We start from the raw sequence: 17,254 nt of genomic DNA, 5'->3' as shown, positions 1-17,254 counted from the left end.
TCAAATCCCGCCCGATGCGATCGCAAATTGATACTAAGACGAATACCGTGTACAACTGGTGGAAACCCTGCCATTGGACGTTGAGAGGTAGCATTACACTCAGCACTCGGTCCGTCCCAAAGTCATTAAGAAGAAGTTGGAGAGAAAACGCCCATATAACCACAACAGACTCAACATGCACAACCATCAGTACACAAACACAACAAATTCAACACTCACAACCTACGCATAAACATTACAAAAACGTAATACACCAAACCGTCACGACGGTGAGCGAAAAAACACCATCCAAACCAAACCGCAAATGCATCCGTTAACGCTCACCGTCACACGGTGGTTTTGCAAACCCTTTGAGAAACTGCGTACGCAGTGATTACACTTTGCACCGAAAATGCGAACGCGTTCGCAGTCCTGACAGACCCACAGACCCACAGACAGACCCACCCACAGACCCACCCACAGACCCACAGACAGACACGGTCGTTGTATAACCCCTCCTAGGGGACTTTGTCCCCTCGGAGAGGTAAAAATTAGTAGGATATTACAGTTCCGTTACACTTACTTAGCACCACGACGGAATAATTTTGTTACTGGAATTGATTAAGTTTCAAAGAGGTTATTACAAACTTCTACTTTAATTCAAATCTTCCTAAATTAATGGAATATGTATTTTGTCGCTACTGAAAGTAGATTGGCAATATCGGGTGTTTTATGGTACACGAAAAAAAAACAATTAATTCAAACAGTACAAGTGCCACCCTCTGGTTTCTTCAAACAGTACAAGTACCACCCTCTGGTTTCTTCGAACAGTACAAGTACCACCCTCTGGTTTCTTCGAACAGTACAAGTACCACCCTCTGGTTTCTTCGAACAGTACAAGTACCACCCTCTGGTTTCTTCGAACAGTACAAGTACCACCCTCTGGTTTCTTCGAACAGTACAAGTACCACCCTCTGGTTTCTTCGAACAGTACAAGTACCACCCTCTGGTTTCTTCGAACAGTACAAGTACCACCCTCTGGTTTCTTCGAACAGTACAAGTACCACCCTCTGGTTTCTTCGAACAGTACAAGTACCACCCTCTGGTTTCTTCGAACAGTACAAGTACCACCCTCTGGTTTCTTCGAACAGTACAAGTACCACCCTCTGGTTTCTTCGAACAGTACAAGTACCACCCTCTGGTTTCTTCGAACAGTACAAGTACCACCCTCTGGTTTCTTCGAACAGTACAAGTACCACCCTCTGGTTTCTTCGAACAGTACAAGTACCACCCTCTGGTTTCTTCGAACAGTACAAGTACCACCCTCTGGTTTCTTCGAACAGTACAAGTACCACCCTCTGGTTTCTTCGAACAGTACAAGTACCACCCTCTGGTTTCTTCGAACAGTACAAGTACCACCATCTGGTTTCTTCGAACAGTACAAGTACCACCCTCTGGTTTCTTCAAACAGTACAAGTACCACCCTCTGGTTTCTTCAAACAGTACAAGTACCACCTGGTTTCGTCAACAGTACAAGTACGGATGCCCACCATGATAGGGTCTCTAATTTTCTGGTCTGCAGATCTTCAAAACCAGTTCAGCCACTTTAGCGCGACACCTGCTTTATTAATTTGGTGGGTGTTCAGTATTTAAAACTTTTGAAAGTTCTAATGTCTCCAAAGACTTCGTTTTCATAACCCAATATTAAATGGTAATGTGTCAAAGTACAAACATCTTATTTCATTTCTAGCCTTTCTAATTGGAATTCAAAATCTAAGTTACGACGTATTTAAGTCAATGTTATTTGCTTTAAGCCGAAGAATATTGAATTTAGATCTAGTATTATTACCCGAATTATACGATATATTTGAAATAAATTTAGTCGAGTAACACAGAATTTGGATAATTGCATATGTTTCGTTGTTCGTTTAAATTAGCATTCTTTCTATTTGATTTGAAAAATATTTTTGATAAATTAATGACGGTAAAATTTGTTAAAAAAACGATGTTTTCTTTTCTCGGAAATATATTCAATTTCTTTCTTTTACGAACCTATAATCTGTTTGGTTATTTCTAAAAAATAAAATAACAGTTACAAAATAAAATAGCTAAAGTTCTTCGTGGTTTTTCGGGTAAAATATATTTTCGAAAACGTAGGCAATGGTAAACTTATTATGTTTAAAAAACCAGTTATGTTTATATACATAAAAACTTAATCAGCTAAACAATATGAAATTTATTTGAACTAAAATGTCATCGGAGAAACGTGCGAGAGATTTATTCGGAAAATTATCTGTAAATTGGCCGATTATTTATAGTTCACTGAATTTTTCGATCGAAATGATCAGAAAACCCCGAGCCCTAATCGAAGATTTGTTCGTTTTAAATCATTATGTTTAAACATGTTAGAATATGAAAATTAACGGGCAGCCGGGCACGCGGCATTAAAACCGCTGTCAAAACGAAGCTGTCGGCAAGTTGGCAACTTTTTTCCGACTTCCACCCGTTCCCGTTGCGCATGCGCGCCAATCTGAAACTTAAAAGGGAAAATGGATGCCTCGAAACCGTAATTTCCTGGCTTCAAAAACTTATAATTTCTCGGCGTTATTGATTAAATTATAAATCGTGAAAAGACGGGCCTATGAAGTGAAACACGCTGATTTTAAATCCGTTTACAGAATTAAAATACGAGAAGTGGTTGAGGTTAGAGCGCGACCCAAAAAAGGCCTAAAAGTCACTCAAGCTGAGTTGTCGTCTTCCACGACCAAACCGGTAAATTGCCAATATACGCGCAGCAGAGGTGGAAATGGGGAAAAAAGATGAGCTCTAAATATACTCCGCGGCCGCGGAGTATAATAGTTCTTTTTATAAACTAACGTGGCCTTCTTGTTGAAATGTTGCTCTTACGTCACAGTCTCTTACTTTCATAAGCCTACTAGCAGAGATCCTGGCAGTTATAGAGATGCGAAACTCCCTATACCCTAAGCAAACCAGTTTTTTTTCAAATTTTTGCCGATCGCAGTGACGCCTGTACGTGTAATCGCAGAGATCCTAGGATTGTTACCGTTGTTTACAATTTTTGCGTCTCTCGGCTTGAAACGGGCGCTTCCTTCCGGCCGAAGGGCGGCGCTGATGCTTGCATTTTTTTGTCAGGTTTTCGCATAAATATAGGAAACGTATATAGGAAACGTATATAAAGGTCTAGATAAAATATTTCAAAGGGAGTGAATACGGAGGTGACAGCTAGCAGAAACGCGTAATTTCTGCAGGCTATCCCTAAAAGGCGCTATCTATCGGTAAGAAAGCTCGTGCTATCGTCGCGAGAGCCATTGCCTCCTGCTTAAAAATGAGGGTGGGGTGCATTTGGCCGACTCCGCATTTGGCCGACTCCTCATTTGACCGACTTTTCATTTGGCCGACTGCTCATATGTCCGAATGCCCATTTGGCCGACAGCTCATTTGGTCGACTTTTCGGTCGGCCAAATGAGCAGACCATATGGCCGAGTACTCATTAGGCCGACTACTCATTTGGCCGACTACTCTTTTAGCTGAAATTCTGGTCGGCCAAATGAGCAGCCCGTTTGACCGACTGCTCATTTGTCCGACTACTCATTTGACCGACTGCTCGTTTGGCCAACTGCTCATTTGAACGACTGCTCATTTGACCGACTGCTCATTTCACTGACTCTTATACTATAGCCTGTCCTTATCTATGTCTTTAGTGTTAGGTTGACTTATAGAACGGGCAATGTATTCTAAGTATTGGCGCCTGACGGCGCCGCGCACTCACTTCGCTCGAGCGCTGGGGGGCCGGACCGGCGCCCCCCCAGCCCCGTTCTTTATAACCAAGCTGGGCCTTCTAAAACGCCACCTAGAGGACAGTACCTAGCCAAACGCACCTAGTATCGTCTAAATGACATATGAGCAGTCGGCGAAATGAGTAGTCGGCCAAATGAGTAGTCGGCCAAAAGAGCAGTCGGCCAAACGAGCAGTCGGCCAAACGAGCAGTCGGCTAAATGAGTAGTCGGAAAAATGAGCAGTCGGTCTAATGCACTGTCCATTTGGACGAATTCTCAGTCGGCCAAATGGACAGTCGGACAAATGTTCAGTCGGTCAAATGAGCAGTCCATTTGGCCGACTGTCCATATGACCGACTTTTCAGTCGGACAAATGTGCAGTCGGCCAAATGGACAGTCGGCGTAACGTGTATTTTGTGGTCGGCCAAACGAAACTCTCCCAAAAAGGATACTAAAAGTCATCAACAGATGGTGTCTAAAGACTGAGGTCTGCGGAAAGGTCAAGCACTTAGTACTAAAATGCTAAGAGAGCTCGCGCTCTTGGTCACGTGCCTTCCTCGGTGTCTGCTAGGTGTCAATTCCGTATTTTATGTTAGGCTTAGACGCCCCGAAATTTATCTAGACCTTTATATACATTTCTTATATCTATGGGTTTTCGACGGAGTTTCGCATCTCTATAACTTACTGCCAGGATCTCTGCTACTAGCGCGCGCTACAGTCGCGAGGAATATAAGTTTTTTAGTGCGCGTGCAAATCGCTCGTGCGCAAAATATACTACTAAAGCTGTGTCTTCTGACGTAATTGCAACATTTTAACAAGTTGGGCAAGACCACTTTTTATTTTATAAAATCAACTATTCATTTCGTATAAAATTATCTTTCGGAAAAAGGTGAAAACTAATTCCTTTAGAACTAAACGTATTACTTTTGCAGTACGGTATGCAACAAGTGTTTCCTTTTAACCAGGTATTTGTTTTGGCATGTTAAGGCTTAGCAAAAAACCGATGTTACGTTCGAGAAAAGTTTCCAGCTTTCTAATATTTCAACAAGCCCTATATAAATAGTAACTTATGAGTCCTGGCTGTCGGAAATATTACTTCTTGGCAATTTCTGGGAAGATGTTTTATTTAAGCACCTACAGAAAACTTCGCCGCGAAACGTCCCACGTCTCAGCGGATGCTTTTCGCGGGAAGATGTAAACAAACCGTGACGTCACGATTTTGAAAGCACGTGTAAAAGTCGTCTGCTTTGCTCGCTTTGCCTTATCTATTAGGAAGCAAACAAATGAAGATATATTAATTTTACAATTTAAAATAAATTCTCCAAATAATAAATTAATAAAGAAAAGATTATTACTCGGCGAAGAAAATAATTTAAAGGAAAGGATCGACGGTAGTATTTGTTTGTTCTTGCAGAATATAAAGTATCATGACACTTCCAAATGAGCTTATAATAAAAGTACTGAGATACGCCGATCCTTCAGTATTAGTTAAAATTGCGTTATCCAGAAACACCCACTTACGCAGTTTTTCATACGTGCCGGAATTATTAAGGTGTATATTTCATATTATTTTTAATGATTGCCGTTTTAATACTTTATTTTTTAATAGAGAACTGGATTTTTGCAAAAGTTGTGTAATATCGATCTCTGATCTAGTGAAATTTTTGTCATCCGAGAGAATCCACTTTATTGAAAACTTGTGTATCAAGGGATATCAGATTTTACCTTCCATTTTTTATAGCAGTAGTTGTCAATGGAGCTCTCTGCGAAAGCTTGATATTTCTAATAGTGATATCAACATTTATGAATTTCTCAATATTCTTGACAATCTTCATGTAATATTTGTATTAAATTTTATTCAGGTACTCTTCTTTTAATAACTCAATTTGGGTTTTAGGAGCTTGAAGAAGTCACTTGGTCTACGTATACTTTGGCACAAAAACAACAATTTACTTCAAAACGTCCAAAGTTAAGGGTTGTTCCTAATTTTAAAATAAAAAAGTTGACAACTCTCAATTTGGACATTTTGTGTAAGAGCTTGAATTTCCAAAATATTCTGGGATTACTTGCTCTGTTTAATGGTGATTATGTGTGTGAAATCTTGATGAAATTGTTATTTAAATACTAACTCTAATTTTGTTACAGAAATTTCAATTTTACGTTTAAATATTTATCACAGTTTTGAAAGAGAAATTTACGTGTATGTGGCGGCCAGTGACACTGATTGTAACAACGATGATACAAATTATATCTCTCACACTGGAGACATAAAAGGATTAATACCTTCAAATTTTAAAAGCATTCGTTTTAGCAAATTGAAGGAATTTTGTCTTAGAAGTGACAAGCATCAAAGATGGGGCCGTAATTATCCAGTGGTAACTCATGTCCGATGTGTCTGTAGTAGTTTACATTGTTTTGTCAAACAACGCATTGCTGAGCCCACTTTGTTAGAAACCAAAGTTTTGGTTATTCCTAAAGATTTGCATTGTAAGGTTTATTAGATACGCTACTTATTGATTTACAGCCATATATTTATTTTTTAAATAATTTCATTTTAGTTGTAAATGATTTAACTTGGGTAACAAAACCAAACAGTTTACACACAATAAATATTCAATCGAGGCAAATTTCAAGAGAAATTCTGCATTGGATCAAATATCATGGTGGTTCAAAGTTGAAATTTTTATCACTGAATAATTCTTATGTAAGATATAATGTTTTCTTTTTAACTCTTTAATGAAAAACACAATTTCAGAGCGATTGGCGAAATTGCCGTGTGTTGCCTGAGATATTTCAAGCTTGTCCGAATATTGAAGAATTAAATTTAGATGAATATTTTGATAGTTACAAAGAAAACGAAAACTGTCTGTTCTTTTCCCTTTTACCAAGTAATTTTTTTGCTGACAAAAATTTGTGTTCTGTGTATAATTTTAATGTTTCTTCCTTAGATCTGAAAGCTTTAGTTTTATCTGATTTCCTTATAAAAAATAGAAGCAGCAGAACTGATTATAAGGATGTTTTCCTGCAAAAATTGGACTCTATAACATCATCTAATCCTCACCTGATGGAACTAGAAATTCGTTCCAACTTAAACCGACGCTCAAAAATTTGTGATGCTGACTTATTTCCAATAGGAAATTTTTCCAGTCTGCGAAATCTAACATTAACTCACCTTTCTGGTTCAATTACTGGCTCTTGTTTCAAGCAAATATTTGCCAACTGTTCTCAGTTGACTATCTTAAAAATATATCATTTGGAATTATTCTCTGAGTTGCTACTGTTTTTTGAACATGTGATACAACATCTTACTTTGTTAAACAATATCAAAGTTCTTTGGTCTGTCAATAATTTAGATGTTTAATTTATTTAAAATTGTAAGTATGATTTCTTCTTTACACAGCCTTCATCATAAAAAAATTGATTTATCCTTAAATTCCTTGTGGACCGTTTTGAGCTCCTTGGATAAATTAGAGTGTTTGTGTTTAGGAAGTGATTCTATTACAATAACAAAAAATGAAACTATAACAGCTTTTCTTGAAAATGTAAGATGAGGAAACTATATTGACATTCATATTATAATTAAACTTCTGTTTAATATCTGTAGGTGCCTAATTTAAAGGTTTTTCATATTCATTCCAAAGTTCCAAATTTTGATGAAATTCAAAAAACTGTGAAAAAGTAAAGTATATTATATTATAATTTAACTACTGACAATAAATTTACTGTTTATTTCCTAATCAAATAGCTAGAAAATTATGTAAAATTGATTTAAATAATTTGTAACAATTTTTTTAAGATAAACAGCTGTTATTCTTACCATAGAGCAACCTATATTTCTGTTTTTTTTTATTTAATCTAGGCATAGATGTTTTATTGAGAAGCCAAATGCGGAGATAGTAATTCATTATATTGGCCCGGATGCAAATATTTTCAACATTACAAAATGGCAAAACAATTCTTCAAGTTTTAATAACAAACGAAATCTCTGTTGGGGAATGTCAGATGTTGGATATGATTTAAAGAATTCTTGTGGTGTTAATAACTTTTAAAAGTATGCTTAAAAGTAATGTTGCTGAATTATATCAACATTTAACAATATATAAAACCATTTGTATATATTAAAATAATCAAATGATTTTTTACATTTGTAAAAAAAAACCACAAATATTTAACTGATAAAATTTAATCTTCCATATCTCGTCAAATATCTGTACAGATTGAGAGTACAACAGAAACGTGTTGTAAAGAGAATCACCTTAGGAAAATATCTGTGTTGCGAAAACTGGAGTTGTCGCGAAGGCTGTTATTGTGAGTTTTGTATTCCATTATAGTGTTTGGCGGTAGGTTTAAAACTCTCTTCAGGGTGTCTCTTATACGACAAGTTGTAGCTTGTTCTGAGGCTGATTTATTCCAAACGGATATAATGTCCTCCTGAAATAATACGAAATTAATTACAGTTTGGAATATGGGGTAACATTTTAATTGATAGAACCTACAGCGTAGCGTACAGAGACAACAGCGCCACATATTTCTTCTCCAACCATGAATTGTTCCCCGAGAATGGCCAAAATTAGATTTTCCCAACAACGAGAGGCCAATCCCTTTTTCAGACGAACAATCCATTTTCCACCATCCTTATTTGCATCATCCTATAAATAAATAGAAAAGATACGCAACCAAAGCTTTGTTGCCTTCTTTTTTAATAGAGAACAATTACCTCCCACATTGGTTTAATTCCATCTTTAAACAGATGAAAATCTGAGTGACTACCCAAATCACTGGGCCTCATTAAATGGCTGTAAATAGCCCAGAATTTCTCAACAGTACTGAAAGTACCAACCAATTTCAAGTTTTGGTCGTAACTCTGAAGACCATTCTGCTTTCCCGGAGTTCTCGATGAAAACCACAAGGAATACGAATATTGTAGTTTATGTTCTGTAACTGGTGCGAGTGTATTACTTGTACTGGTTGGTGACAAAACCTAGTGGAAAATTTCAATTTAAATACACATGGATATTGAATGATTTTCTTGTCAGAAAACAGTACCTCTTTTTCTTGTGACGTTTTATTTCGTTTATTTCTTGACAGATTGTCATCATCTTCAATTTCTTCACTCTTTAATCTTGGGGGGAAATGTCATTTAGTCTAATTTCGATGATAAACTTATGGATTGAATTTTTAAGGAACGTGTACAAAATATTACTCACGCGTCAAATTTATTATTCATCTGGCTGTGATTTTTGTAGTATAAAACAATATTATTACTATACAGATAAGAAGTTTAAGAAACTTTCGTATAAAAGATTAACAACAATATATTTACAAGCTTTACAACTATTAATTAATAAATTAATTAGGGCAATTTCTGAGAAACGTGCGCTTCTTGTGTGTTGACAATTTTTTTCTAATTATTTAAATTTTTTCAACTTTAGATGGCGATAGCAGCGAGAGAAAAAAAAATTTGGGTCAAAGGTTCCGGAATCGCCATTTCTCGGCGGGAAAAATCTGGAAAAGCGTTTTTGTGTGTCGTTTTTTTGTTACATATAATTTAGTTCAAAGTTGTAAATTGTAATTTAAATTTCCTAAATAAGGAAAATGGAAGCCTTTTTGAAAGGTGGAAAAGCAGGTACTTCTGGAATTAAAGTTGCAAAAGATAAAAAAGTTGTTGAAAAGAAAGCCAAATCAGTCCCATGGGTTGAGAAATAGTAAGTTTGGCTTTTATAAATTAAGCCTTTGTTTGTCATTGTATGAAACTGGAAATTGTTTAATTTTTCAGTCGACCAAAAACTGTAGACGATGTCGCCTATCAAGATGAAGTTATTTCAGTATTAAAAAAGACTTTAAAAGGAGCAGATGTAATACAATTTCATACCAAATTCCATTTAATTGCCAATCCACGCTAGTTTAGTTTAAATAAGCGTTATATTTAGAGTAATTTAAATTTCTTTAGGTACCCCATTTTTTATTTTATGGCCCACCAGGTACTGGTAAAACTTCAACTATTCTGGCTTTAGCGAGGGAAATGTTTGGGTATTATTAATTTTGCATGAAGATTATCTCACTATTTGGCATGTTAACTAAATGGAGGTGATAATTTTAGAGACATGTATAAAAGTAGAGTATTGGAACTAAATGCATCAGATGAAAGAGGTATTCAAGTAGTGCGTGAAAAAATTAAAAATTTCTCCCAACAAACTGCTAGTTCAACTAGACCAGAGTATGTTTCATTAATTGGTTTTAGATTTCCTAAAGTGATGAAAAATTGTAGTCAAATTTATATTCCTAGTGGCACCTCATGCCCTCCTTTAAAAATAGTTATATTGGATGAAGCTGATTCGATGACTACTGCTGCTCAAGTACTGTCATGAATTTTTTACTTGGGTATTCTTAGTAATATTTTTTTCTCTTAAGGCTGCATTAAGGAGAACTATGGAACGGGAATCCAAATCAACAAGGTTCTGTTTAATTTGCAATTACGTGAGCCGGTAAATACTTTTAACTTAAGAAACTTAATTGAGGTTTTTTGAGTGGTGTTTCGTAATTGTAGAATAATTGAGCCATTAACATCTCGATGTTCCAAATTTCGCTTCAAGCCCCTGTCATGTGAAATTGAAGTTAAAAGGCTCAAAGAGATTTGTTCTAGTGAAAATTTTGACATTACAGATGATGTATTATTTTTTAATACCATTTGTGAAACATAACAGAAAAATCCATTTGAATTTTTAGGTGTTAAAGGTGATGGTAGACATCTCGGAAGGTGATATGAGGAAGGCCATAACCCTACTTCAAAGTGCCCATCGATTAAAAAGCGGTGAAAATCTGAGTATTTCTGATGTATCAGAAACTGCTGGTGTAAGTTTAAAGATGTTGATTAAATGTGCTGCTTATAATTAAGGCTATATTATCTTCTATTTTAGGTTATTCCTATAGAATGGATTAATAACTTACTGAAAATATGTCACAGTAACTCTTATGAGAAGTTACAAAAATATGTTGATGATATGATAATGGAAGGTTATTCAGCAAGCCAACTTCTTAATCAGTTTCACGATATCCTAGTAACAAGCTCCGATTTCAATGATAAGCAAAAGGCAGTTATAATGGAAAGATTAGCGGTATGCTGGAAAAATTTAAAAAAACTTGATTTCAATTAGTTTAACAAGTAATTTTTTTATTAGATTTGTGATCATAGGTTGTTGGATGGAGCTGATGAATATTTGCAGATAATGGATTTAAGCACAGTTATCATGGAGCAGATTTGCTACAATAGTTAGAAGCCTAATATGTGCCAATCACTTATTTTTGTAAGTTAAACACTTCAATTAAATATCTTTTGTATACAAAGGTGGTTTAGTGATTTATTTTAAATAACGCACGTGTTAATTTTTTTAAATTTGTGCTTTTTCTCTATTTCCCTTGATCAGTCGGAGCATATTTTATTTTGTCAGTATGTCATATCATGTTAATGAATGGAACCTTAAGGGCATTGTAATAGGGGCACGTTTAGTAACGCTCAACAGAAACATTGCCAAGTAATTTGTCATCATTTTCTAATGTGTGACTTTTGGTGTTTCTGGTTTTGATATCATGATGCACTTCTGAAAAACCAGGTAGAAGATACAATTTTTTGATATTGTAACGTCACACGCGTGGTTGGTAGATTTGGTTGCCATGTTTTAAAACACCAGTAATTGAAAAAAGTGACAAAATTGCTCGGTAAGCTTGCAGCGCTACGAGTTACCCTAGGGGTCCCACGGTCGACGGCGGTCATACTGATGGAAGCGGAGGCAGCCATTCCTAAATTGTACATTCACCGGGGTCAGCTCGATCTTCTCCACCGCGCCCCTTGTGGTGCGGCTGACACTCCGGTGTTCTACCCTTTGCTGCTTCACGATGAATTAGTGCCCTTGGAGATCCAAGAGCATAGTTTCCGAGAGAGTTAGATCCCCTTCTTCCTTCGAGGGTGGCGCCTGGCTCAAAAACTCAACTTTACTTGGCTTTTCCAAACTTCCCGGGGTCACTTGTCTAAAACCAATACGCTTTACTGGGAGCATCCATCGCCCACGATCTTATCTCGTTAGCTTCCCCATTCCAGGTATGAGTATAGCACAGAAGCGATAAGGCAATTGTTTTTCGTGACCTTGGAGCCCCATGCTCAGGACGCAACTTTAATTTACACGGATGATTTGGGAGTTGCTGGCGCGGCTTTTGCGATCCCGGCCCATGGTGTGGGCGCCAAGTTTTACCTAGATTCCGGGCACCCAATAAATCTGATCGAGCTTTTCGCTATACAGACGGCTCTTTCGCACGTGGTGGCCAACCTACATGGAGCAATTGTCATCTGCTCTGATTCCAAAACGGCACTCTCAGCTTCATCGGCGCTCCGCTGATCCGGTTGTCACCCTCATTCACGATCTTTGTGATGTCTATCGGGTCGTATCATGTTCTTATGGTGTCCTCCTCATGTGGGGGTTTCGTAACAAAACGGTGGACAGTCTTGCAGGGGTCACTTCTTTGAACTCCGCGGATTGACTTCTTTCTAACCTCGACTCTTGCGGAACTAAAATGCGTTTGTGGCCACTCGATTACCTCGGAGTGGACAGGCCACTGGCAGTCCATAATAACACTCTTCTGGTGCGTCTATTATTATTATTAATGAAAGGGGAGAAGGGCTAAAGACATGCGCATTCGTGCATGTTCGTAATAATCGCACCTATAAAGCACATGAGAGGCGGTTTCCTCCTCAACCTGACATGCCGTACAGATTGGATCATCATCAACAGTGGACTGATGAACCGCCAAACAACAGCTAGGGCACACCGTACGTTATGTAACTTATGGTTTTGGTTTCGTTTTTGTTTAATAAATTTAAAATCAGTGAACAATCAGAAACAACTAGGATTTGTACAAGGTTTAAGGTTTATTTTTGATCGTACAAACGTACACTCCTTCGAAACGGAGCAGCATCACCGCCAAGAAAATGCGGGAGCATAATCAATAGCAAAAAGTAATGCAAAAAGCGAAATGTAAATACCCAAAAATACACAATTTTTTTTTTAAAAGATAAAAACATAAACAAACATTAAAAATTAAAGAAAGTAGTAAAGTGAGGAAAGGGAGGCGATACTAGCTACAGGCACTTAAAATAAGCACTTAATATACTGGGCAATCAATTGTGACTATTTCACTATATCAGTGTCTTTCTTCCAAATAGTCAAGTTATGTTTGAGCATTGGGAGATCAGTTTGGTCGCCCCTGAATCCTAGGATGTCAGCCAAATCTGTTTTCTGGTTAGTTACACGCCACATGAAGACGTCTTCATCTATTTCCATATGAGGTCAATACAATATCACATGACCTACTCCCTAAAATGCATAGGTGGCATAGTTAGCATAGGTCGATTTCCTACCGTAAACGTTGCTACTATAGCAAGTAAACCGAGGAGGAACTCTTATTGGGGTCAGTGATGACCCGATTTGCAGAGCTTGTCTAGCTGAGGAGGAAACTGCCTCACATGTACTCTGTAGCTGCGATTACTATGCAGCCTAGAGGTTTGAGCATTTGGGTATGCATCAGTTGGAGACGTATGACGTCTCTAACATCACGGCCAGGCAGATTTTAAGCTTGGTGTCAGTAATAGGACTTATTTAAGTCACCCAGTTTGGGGATGCACAATGGACCTTAGGTCGAAGTGTTTGGCTTGCCACCCCACTCAACAATAATAATAATAATAAACCATAAATACGAAACACGTACAGAGTGTAGAACTCCTAATGAAATGTTAGAATTATACTGGCCAGATGTTTATTTTTAAATATTGTTACCCATGTAATAGTTTGGAAAATCACTATAAGATGTAATTGGGAACCCCCCTCCCCTCTGGATATTGAATAATGGAATGACAATTTGACATAACAGTAATTAAAATTTATTTACGAGGTTAAAGTACAAATCAATTTAAAGAAATGCTTCTCCACAAGGTTAAAGAAAAAAAATCTTTATCAAATTGTGGGAACGAAAAAGAGAATATACATTTAAATGTCTTAGATTTCCAAACTAGATACACTACAGAGTTTGGCAGGATTTAATTTATCCAATTTTTTTGTTTATGAGCAGATTTGGTTTACCATTATTCAGCTTAACTTTCCAAATAGGGATGGAATGTAATTTTCTAAATGATGAAAAGTAGGGAGTAAATTTAGGTGGATGAAAATAGTCATAATTTCTATTATTAATCCACCATTCTTACATTACCACATTTTTTAAACATAGGCTTATATATAATACGGGACTAGAAAAGGCATTTTCCCTCGAAATATAAGTTTTAAAAGCAGCTAGACTGAATGTTCAACATTAGCCTTTAAATAAGCAAAAATGTTATGTTAAAACCTTAAAACAAAGGTCAGTTCATGGTCACTTTATTTAATAATGCAACATATTCTGCGTTGTTTCTCAATTAGATTAAAAAAGCACTTTTAGAGACCTCACACAACCTAGATAACTAGTTCATTTCTACCAAGGCGCGGTAGTGGTCCCTCAGTTTGTTCAGATGCTACAGAGGCTATTTCTACCACAGAGTTCACGCGACGAGCACCTCTTTCTTCTTCGGCGGTTTCAACAAAGTTGATAGAATTTGTGTCAGAAGGTGGTATTAATGACGCAACGCTTCCGTAACTACTATGGCTACTACTGCTGTCATTACTGCTGGAACTAGCATTATCAAGCAATTCTCTATTGTTGGAATTTCCAGCTCCATTTAACCTTCTTCCTGCTTTTCTTATATTATGCAAAATGGCTTCAAAGGTAGTTTGCTCTCGACTCCTCATTGACTGAGCAGGACCTCCGTATTCTTCATTTCCGACTGCCAAATTCACTTCCTGCATCAAATATTATCCATTATTGGAAAAGTATTTTTGGAAATTAAAAGTTCAAAACCCTTAAAAACAAGTTAAAGTGCGCTTGTGCATATTGTACTGTTCACAGCAATTTCTCCGTATAAAACAAGATATCCTACACAGTACTAACTTATTGTAGAGGACCTTTATGTAAACTAGCCTTGGTTAATATTGACATCCTCAATAAAGATGCTTTTATTATTATTATTATTAATGAGCCCCCATATTTAAAACCAGTCTGTTGAACTTCAGTCTTTTGCAATTTAAAAATCCCTTACCCTATTATCGTGGCTACTTCCCATACCACCATAGGTAGTATTTGCACCAAGAGCAGAATTAGAAGGAGATGATCCAGAGGGAAGAAGCGGAGTAGTTTCAGATTGCTCATGGTTTACTTCACTGTCTGATTCGCTATCTGATTCAGGTGTAACTCCTTTAATTGAAATTTTACTTTTGCAAATTGGACAGTTTCTCCGCGAATTTGTTAACCAGGGGTCAATGCATTTAGTATGATAAGCTGAAATGGAAATTTGCGTTATTTTCTTGTCAAATAATACTCAAATTATTATACCATGATTGCAAGGCAAAATCCTCAGTTTTTCACCATCTAAAAATTCGTCCAAACAAATAGCGCAAACTTCATATTTATCATCTAACAAAATTACACATTAGCAATTCATAGGTTGTTGGTGGTAATTGTTCCTTACAAACTCCTTTTTTAAATTTAATGATTTGTAGATGTTTTAAATGTCTCGAGGAGAGCCTATTTCTTCGGTTGCGTCTTCGATCCTTTATACATTTCACAATCTATTTTGGATAATTTCAATCAATATTCATGTAACCAAAACTTGTTTAAACAAAATTTACCATGAACAATGTAAAAATCAAAGCACACGCTGCGATAACAATAAGACAAGGCAAAACCAAATCTTTATAGGAGAAGTTTGTCACTTGTTTAATTATAACCTTAAAACTGTAAGGAAAAGATTAGTAAATTTGAAAAATAATTCAACGCAATCAAAAGCAACCTCTGATTATAAAGGTAATTGCTTGCAATTTTGAGGCCATCCTCCTCGTCAATTAATACAGCTGGTATCTCAATATCTGCATCTACCAAAATTAATATGCAAGTCGATTTTAAATTGTTAAGGTAGATTTTTAGAAAACTTGCCTTGATAAGAAATGGGTTTGGGCCCCTGTGTCTCAACAGAGGGTGGTAGTCCTACATTGTAAATAATAGCTCCTTGGAACATTGCATGTTGGGCATTTCTTATCTAAGATATTTCTTAGATTAAGGATTGAATTTTTGTCAAATTTAATAAATTAATACTTTTTCTTCTAATACACATCCTCCTCTGCGTTTTATTAAAACAAACCAATTATCAAAAGGTTTCTCTGGAGGTGGTTTGATGGGTGAACAAGCAACATCCGGTTCAGCTAAAACTACAAACCCCTATTTCCATTGCATAGGTATCAAAACATTGCCCACTTAGTTTTTAGTATTTTATATTTTTTTAGAACACAATACCTCAATGCCCTGAGGAGGTACTTCAGCTGCAAAGCTGAGTTGAAAATCTAAAAATCTCTGGACAGTTTTGTTCGTCTCCGTGTTGATCTAATGTGAAAACGGGTATCAGAAGACAAAAAAGTTAATTTATTACAATGAACATTGATATACCACTAGAACTTCTCCAAAAGCTTTGCATAAGAGAGTTGCTAGAAGAATTCCTTGAATACCACTTGCGTAACTTGCCATCATATTGCAGATCTTTTGTGTAAGTTTAATTTTCAAAATATCACATCCTCAACAAGACCTTTTACTGTAATGTTACCAAAATTAAGTTTCATTAAAATTTTCAAAAAAAAGTCTTAAGACGTCTATCCCTATCAAAGAAGTGATCAAGGTCATAATATTACACGGAGTCTCGGTGGCAAATGGCAATATTAAAAATTACAACAAACAGCTGCCTGAAAGGTGTAGTCAACTTCGTAGTTAATAAACTATCTATTTTTTTAACCAATATAAATATTAAAATAAACAGATGTGGACGAAATTAAACGTTATGTTGTTTAACTTGTTTATTACATTACTTTAGGCCTCGGTTGATTATAGGTTTCGAAAATATCCGTGATAAAACGCACTAATCCGTTCGGACTTACTAAATTTTCGCCACTTCAATAGAACTAGGGACGTTTGTGCCTTCAACTGAAGAGTTTCAACATCAACACCCTAAATATCAGATTACGATATTAAAAAAAAAATTAAATATGAGCTCATGATGTTTGCTGTTGATTGTAACAGCGTAAACCGAAAGTCCGAAACCAAGGAATTAAGAAAACAAAAGGACTCAACATAACCGCCAGGCGGCTATGGACTAAGAACTTTGAAACTTCACGTCTGGAAATGTTACGCTTTTAATTTTATTTTAGTGCCTTCTAGTTTTGGGGTCGAAACGTCTATCCTTTACCATTTATTAAATATGAGGATAAAAATTAATAAATGTATCTTAATAGACGCTTCAATAAATCATCCTCCAAAGAAATCGCCAAGAAGTAATATTTCCGAGAGCCAAGACCTGCAAG

General features: G+C 36.4%; 4 protein-coding genes across 7 annotated transcripts; 2 read left to right on the top strand and 2 right to left on the bottom strand.

Annotated features, from left to right (window-relative positions):
- The first annotated feature begins 5,065 nt into the window (after positions 1-5,065).
- LOC149951960 (uncharacterized) lies at positions 5,066-7,969 on the top strand. The gene is made up of 10 exons (XM_090168418.1): positions 5,066-5,328; positions 5,386-5,611; positions 5,674-5,857; positions 5,922-6,263; positions 6,335-6,480; positions 6,532-6,664; positions 6,725-7,112; positions 7,177-7,318; positions 7,381-7,454; positions 7,636-7,969. The coding sequence occupies exons 1-10, from the start codon at positions 5,204-5,206 to the stop codon at positions 7,823-7,825; spliced, it is 1,950 nt and encodes a 649-aa protein (XP_090024544.1). The 5' UTR covers positions 5,066-5,203; the 3' UTR covers positions 7,826-7,969.
- On the bottom strand, positions 7,950-9,172 carry LOC149951959 (eukaryotic translation initiation factor 4E type 2-like). The gene is made up of 5 exons (XM_090168420.1): positions 8,984-9,172; positions 8,823-8,898; positions 8,494-8,757; positions 8,273-8,425; positions 7,950-8,207 (listed from the first exon to the last, which is right to left on the bottom strand). Exons 1-5 carry the CDS (start codon positions 9,001-9,003, stop codon positions 8,028-8,030), a joined length of 693 nt encoding a protein of 230 aa, XP_090024546.1. The 5' UTR covers positions 9,004-9,172; the 3' UTR covers positions 7,950-8,027.
- Positions 9,173-9,306: 134 nt separating this feature from the next.
- On the top strand, positions 9,307-11,120 carry LOC149951958 (replication factor C subunit 4). The gene is made up of 10 exons (XM_090168419.1): positions 9,307-9,481; positions 9,553-9,631; positions 9,727-9,806; positions 9,877-9,993; positions 10,063-10,132; positions 10,188-10,261; positions 10,324-10,444; positions 10,503-10,628; positions 10,694-10,891; positions 10,955-11,120. Exons 1-10 carry the CDS (start codon positions 9,372-9,374, stop codon positions 11,048-11,050), a joined length of 1,071 nt encoding a protein of 356 aa, XP_090024545.1. The 5' UTR covers positions 9,307-9,371; the 3' UTR covers positions 11,051-11,120.
- A 3,057-nt stretch (positions 11,121-14,177) lies between these two features.
- On the bottom strand, positions 14,178-16,983 carry LOC149951957 (E3 ubiquitin-protein ligase RNF13-like). 4 transcript variants are annotated; one of them, XM_090168413.1, is made up of 11 exons: positions 16,832-16,983; positions 16,350-16,491; positions 16,200-16,286; positions 16,002-16,124; positions 15,843-15,945; positions 15,700-15,781; positions 15,539-15,644; positions 15,379-15,478; positions 15,243-15,323; positions 14,950-15,188; positions 14,178-14,653 (listed from the first exon to the last, which is right to left on the bottom strand). In XM_090168413.1, the coding sequence occupies exons 2-11, from the start codon at positions 16,428-16,430 to the stop codon at positions 14,270-14,272; spliced, it is 1,386 nt and encodes a 461-aa protein (XP_090024539.1). In that variant the 5' UTR covers positions 16,431-16,491; positions 16,832-16,983; the 3' UTR covers positions 14,178-14,269. The 4 variants fall into 4 exon arrangements, with proteins under 4 accessions (XP_090024539.1, XP_090024543.1, XP_090024541.1 ...); XM_090168417.1 differs by having other exon boundaries at positions 15,700-15,775; XM_090168415.1 differs by having other exon boundaries at positions 16,758-16,968.
- Positions 16,984-17,254: the final 271 nt, after the last annotated feature.

The sequence above is a fragment of the Leiobunum rupestre genome, chromosome 3 (assembly GCF_980474605.1).
Source record: "Leiobunum rupestre chromosome 3, qqLeiRupe1.1.hap1, whole genome shotgun sequence".
Lineage (NCBI taxonomy): Eukaryota > Metazoa > Arthropoda > Arachnida > Opiliones > Sclerosomatidae > Leiobunum > Leiobunum rupestre.
This window is presented reverse-complemented; position numbering and strand designations above follow the sequence as displayed.

Excerpts from the sequence above, each read along its gene's own strand:
- LOC149951958 (XM_090168419.1), top strand. The coding sequence starts at position 9,372 with ATGGAAGCCTTTTTGAAAGGTGGAAAAGCAGGTACTTCTGGAATTAAA. Across the intron at positions 9,632-9,726 it reads AGACTTTAAAAGGAGCAGAT|GTACCCCATTTTTTATTTTA; the intron begins GTAATACAATTT and ends AAATTTCTTTAG. Across the intron at positions 10,629-10,693 it reads ATGTATCAGAAACTGCTGGT|GTTATTCCTATAGAATGGAT; the intron begins GTAAGTTTAAAG and ends CTTCTATTTTAG.
- LOC149951960 (XM_090168418.1), top strand. The coding sequence starts at position 5,204 with ATGACACTTCCAAATGAGCTTATAATAAAAGTACTGAGATACGCCGAT. Across the intron at positions 5,329-5,385 it reads TACGTGCCGGAATTATTAAG|AGAACTGGATTTTTGCAAAA; the intron begins GTGTATATTTCA and ends ATTTTTTAATAG. Across the intron at positions 5,612-5,673 it reads ATATTCTTGACAATCTTCAT|GAGCTTGAAGAAGTCACTTG; the intron begins GTAATATTTGTA and ends TTTGGGTTTTAG.
- LOC149951957 (XM_090168413.1), bottom strand. The coding sequence starts at position 16,430 with ATGATGGCAAGTTACGCAAGTGGTATTCAAGGAATTCTTCTAGCAACT. Across the intron at positions 16,125-16,199 it reads TACCTCCTCAGGGCATTGAG|GGGTTTGTAGTTTTAGCTGA; the intron begins GTATTGTGTTCT and ends CAATGGAAATAG. Across the intron at positions 15,946-16,001 it reads GATGTGTATTAGAAGAAAAA|ATAAGAAATGCCCAACATGC; the intron begins GTATTAATTTAT and ends GAAATATCTTAG.
- LOC149951959 (XM_090168420.1), bottom strand. The coding sequence starts at position 9,003 with ATGAATAATAAATTTGACGC. Across the intron at positions 8,899-8,983 it reads ATGAATAATAAATTTGACGC|ATTAAAGAGTGAAGAAATTG; the intron begins GTGAGTAATATT and ends TTTCCCCCCAAG. Across the intron at positions 8,758-8,822 it reads AAACGTCACAAGAAAAAGAG|GTTTTGTCACCAACCAGTAC; the intron begins GTACTGTTTTCT and ends ATTTTCCACTAG.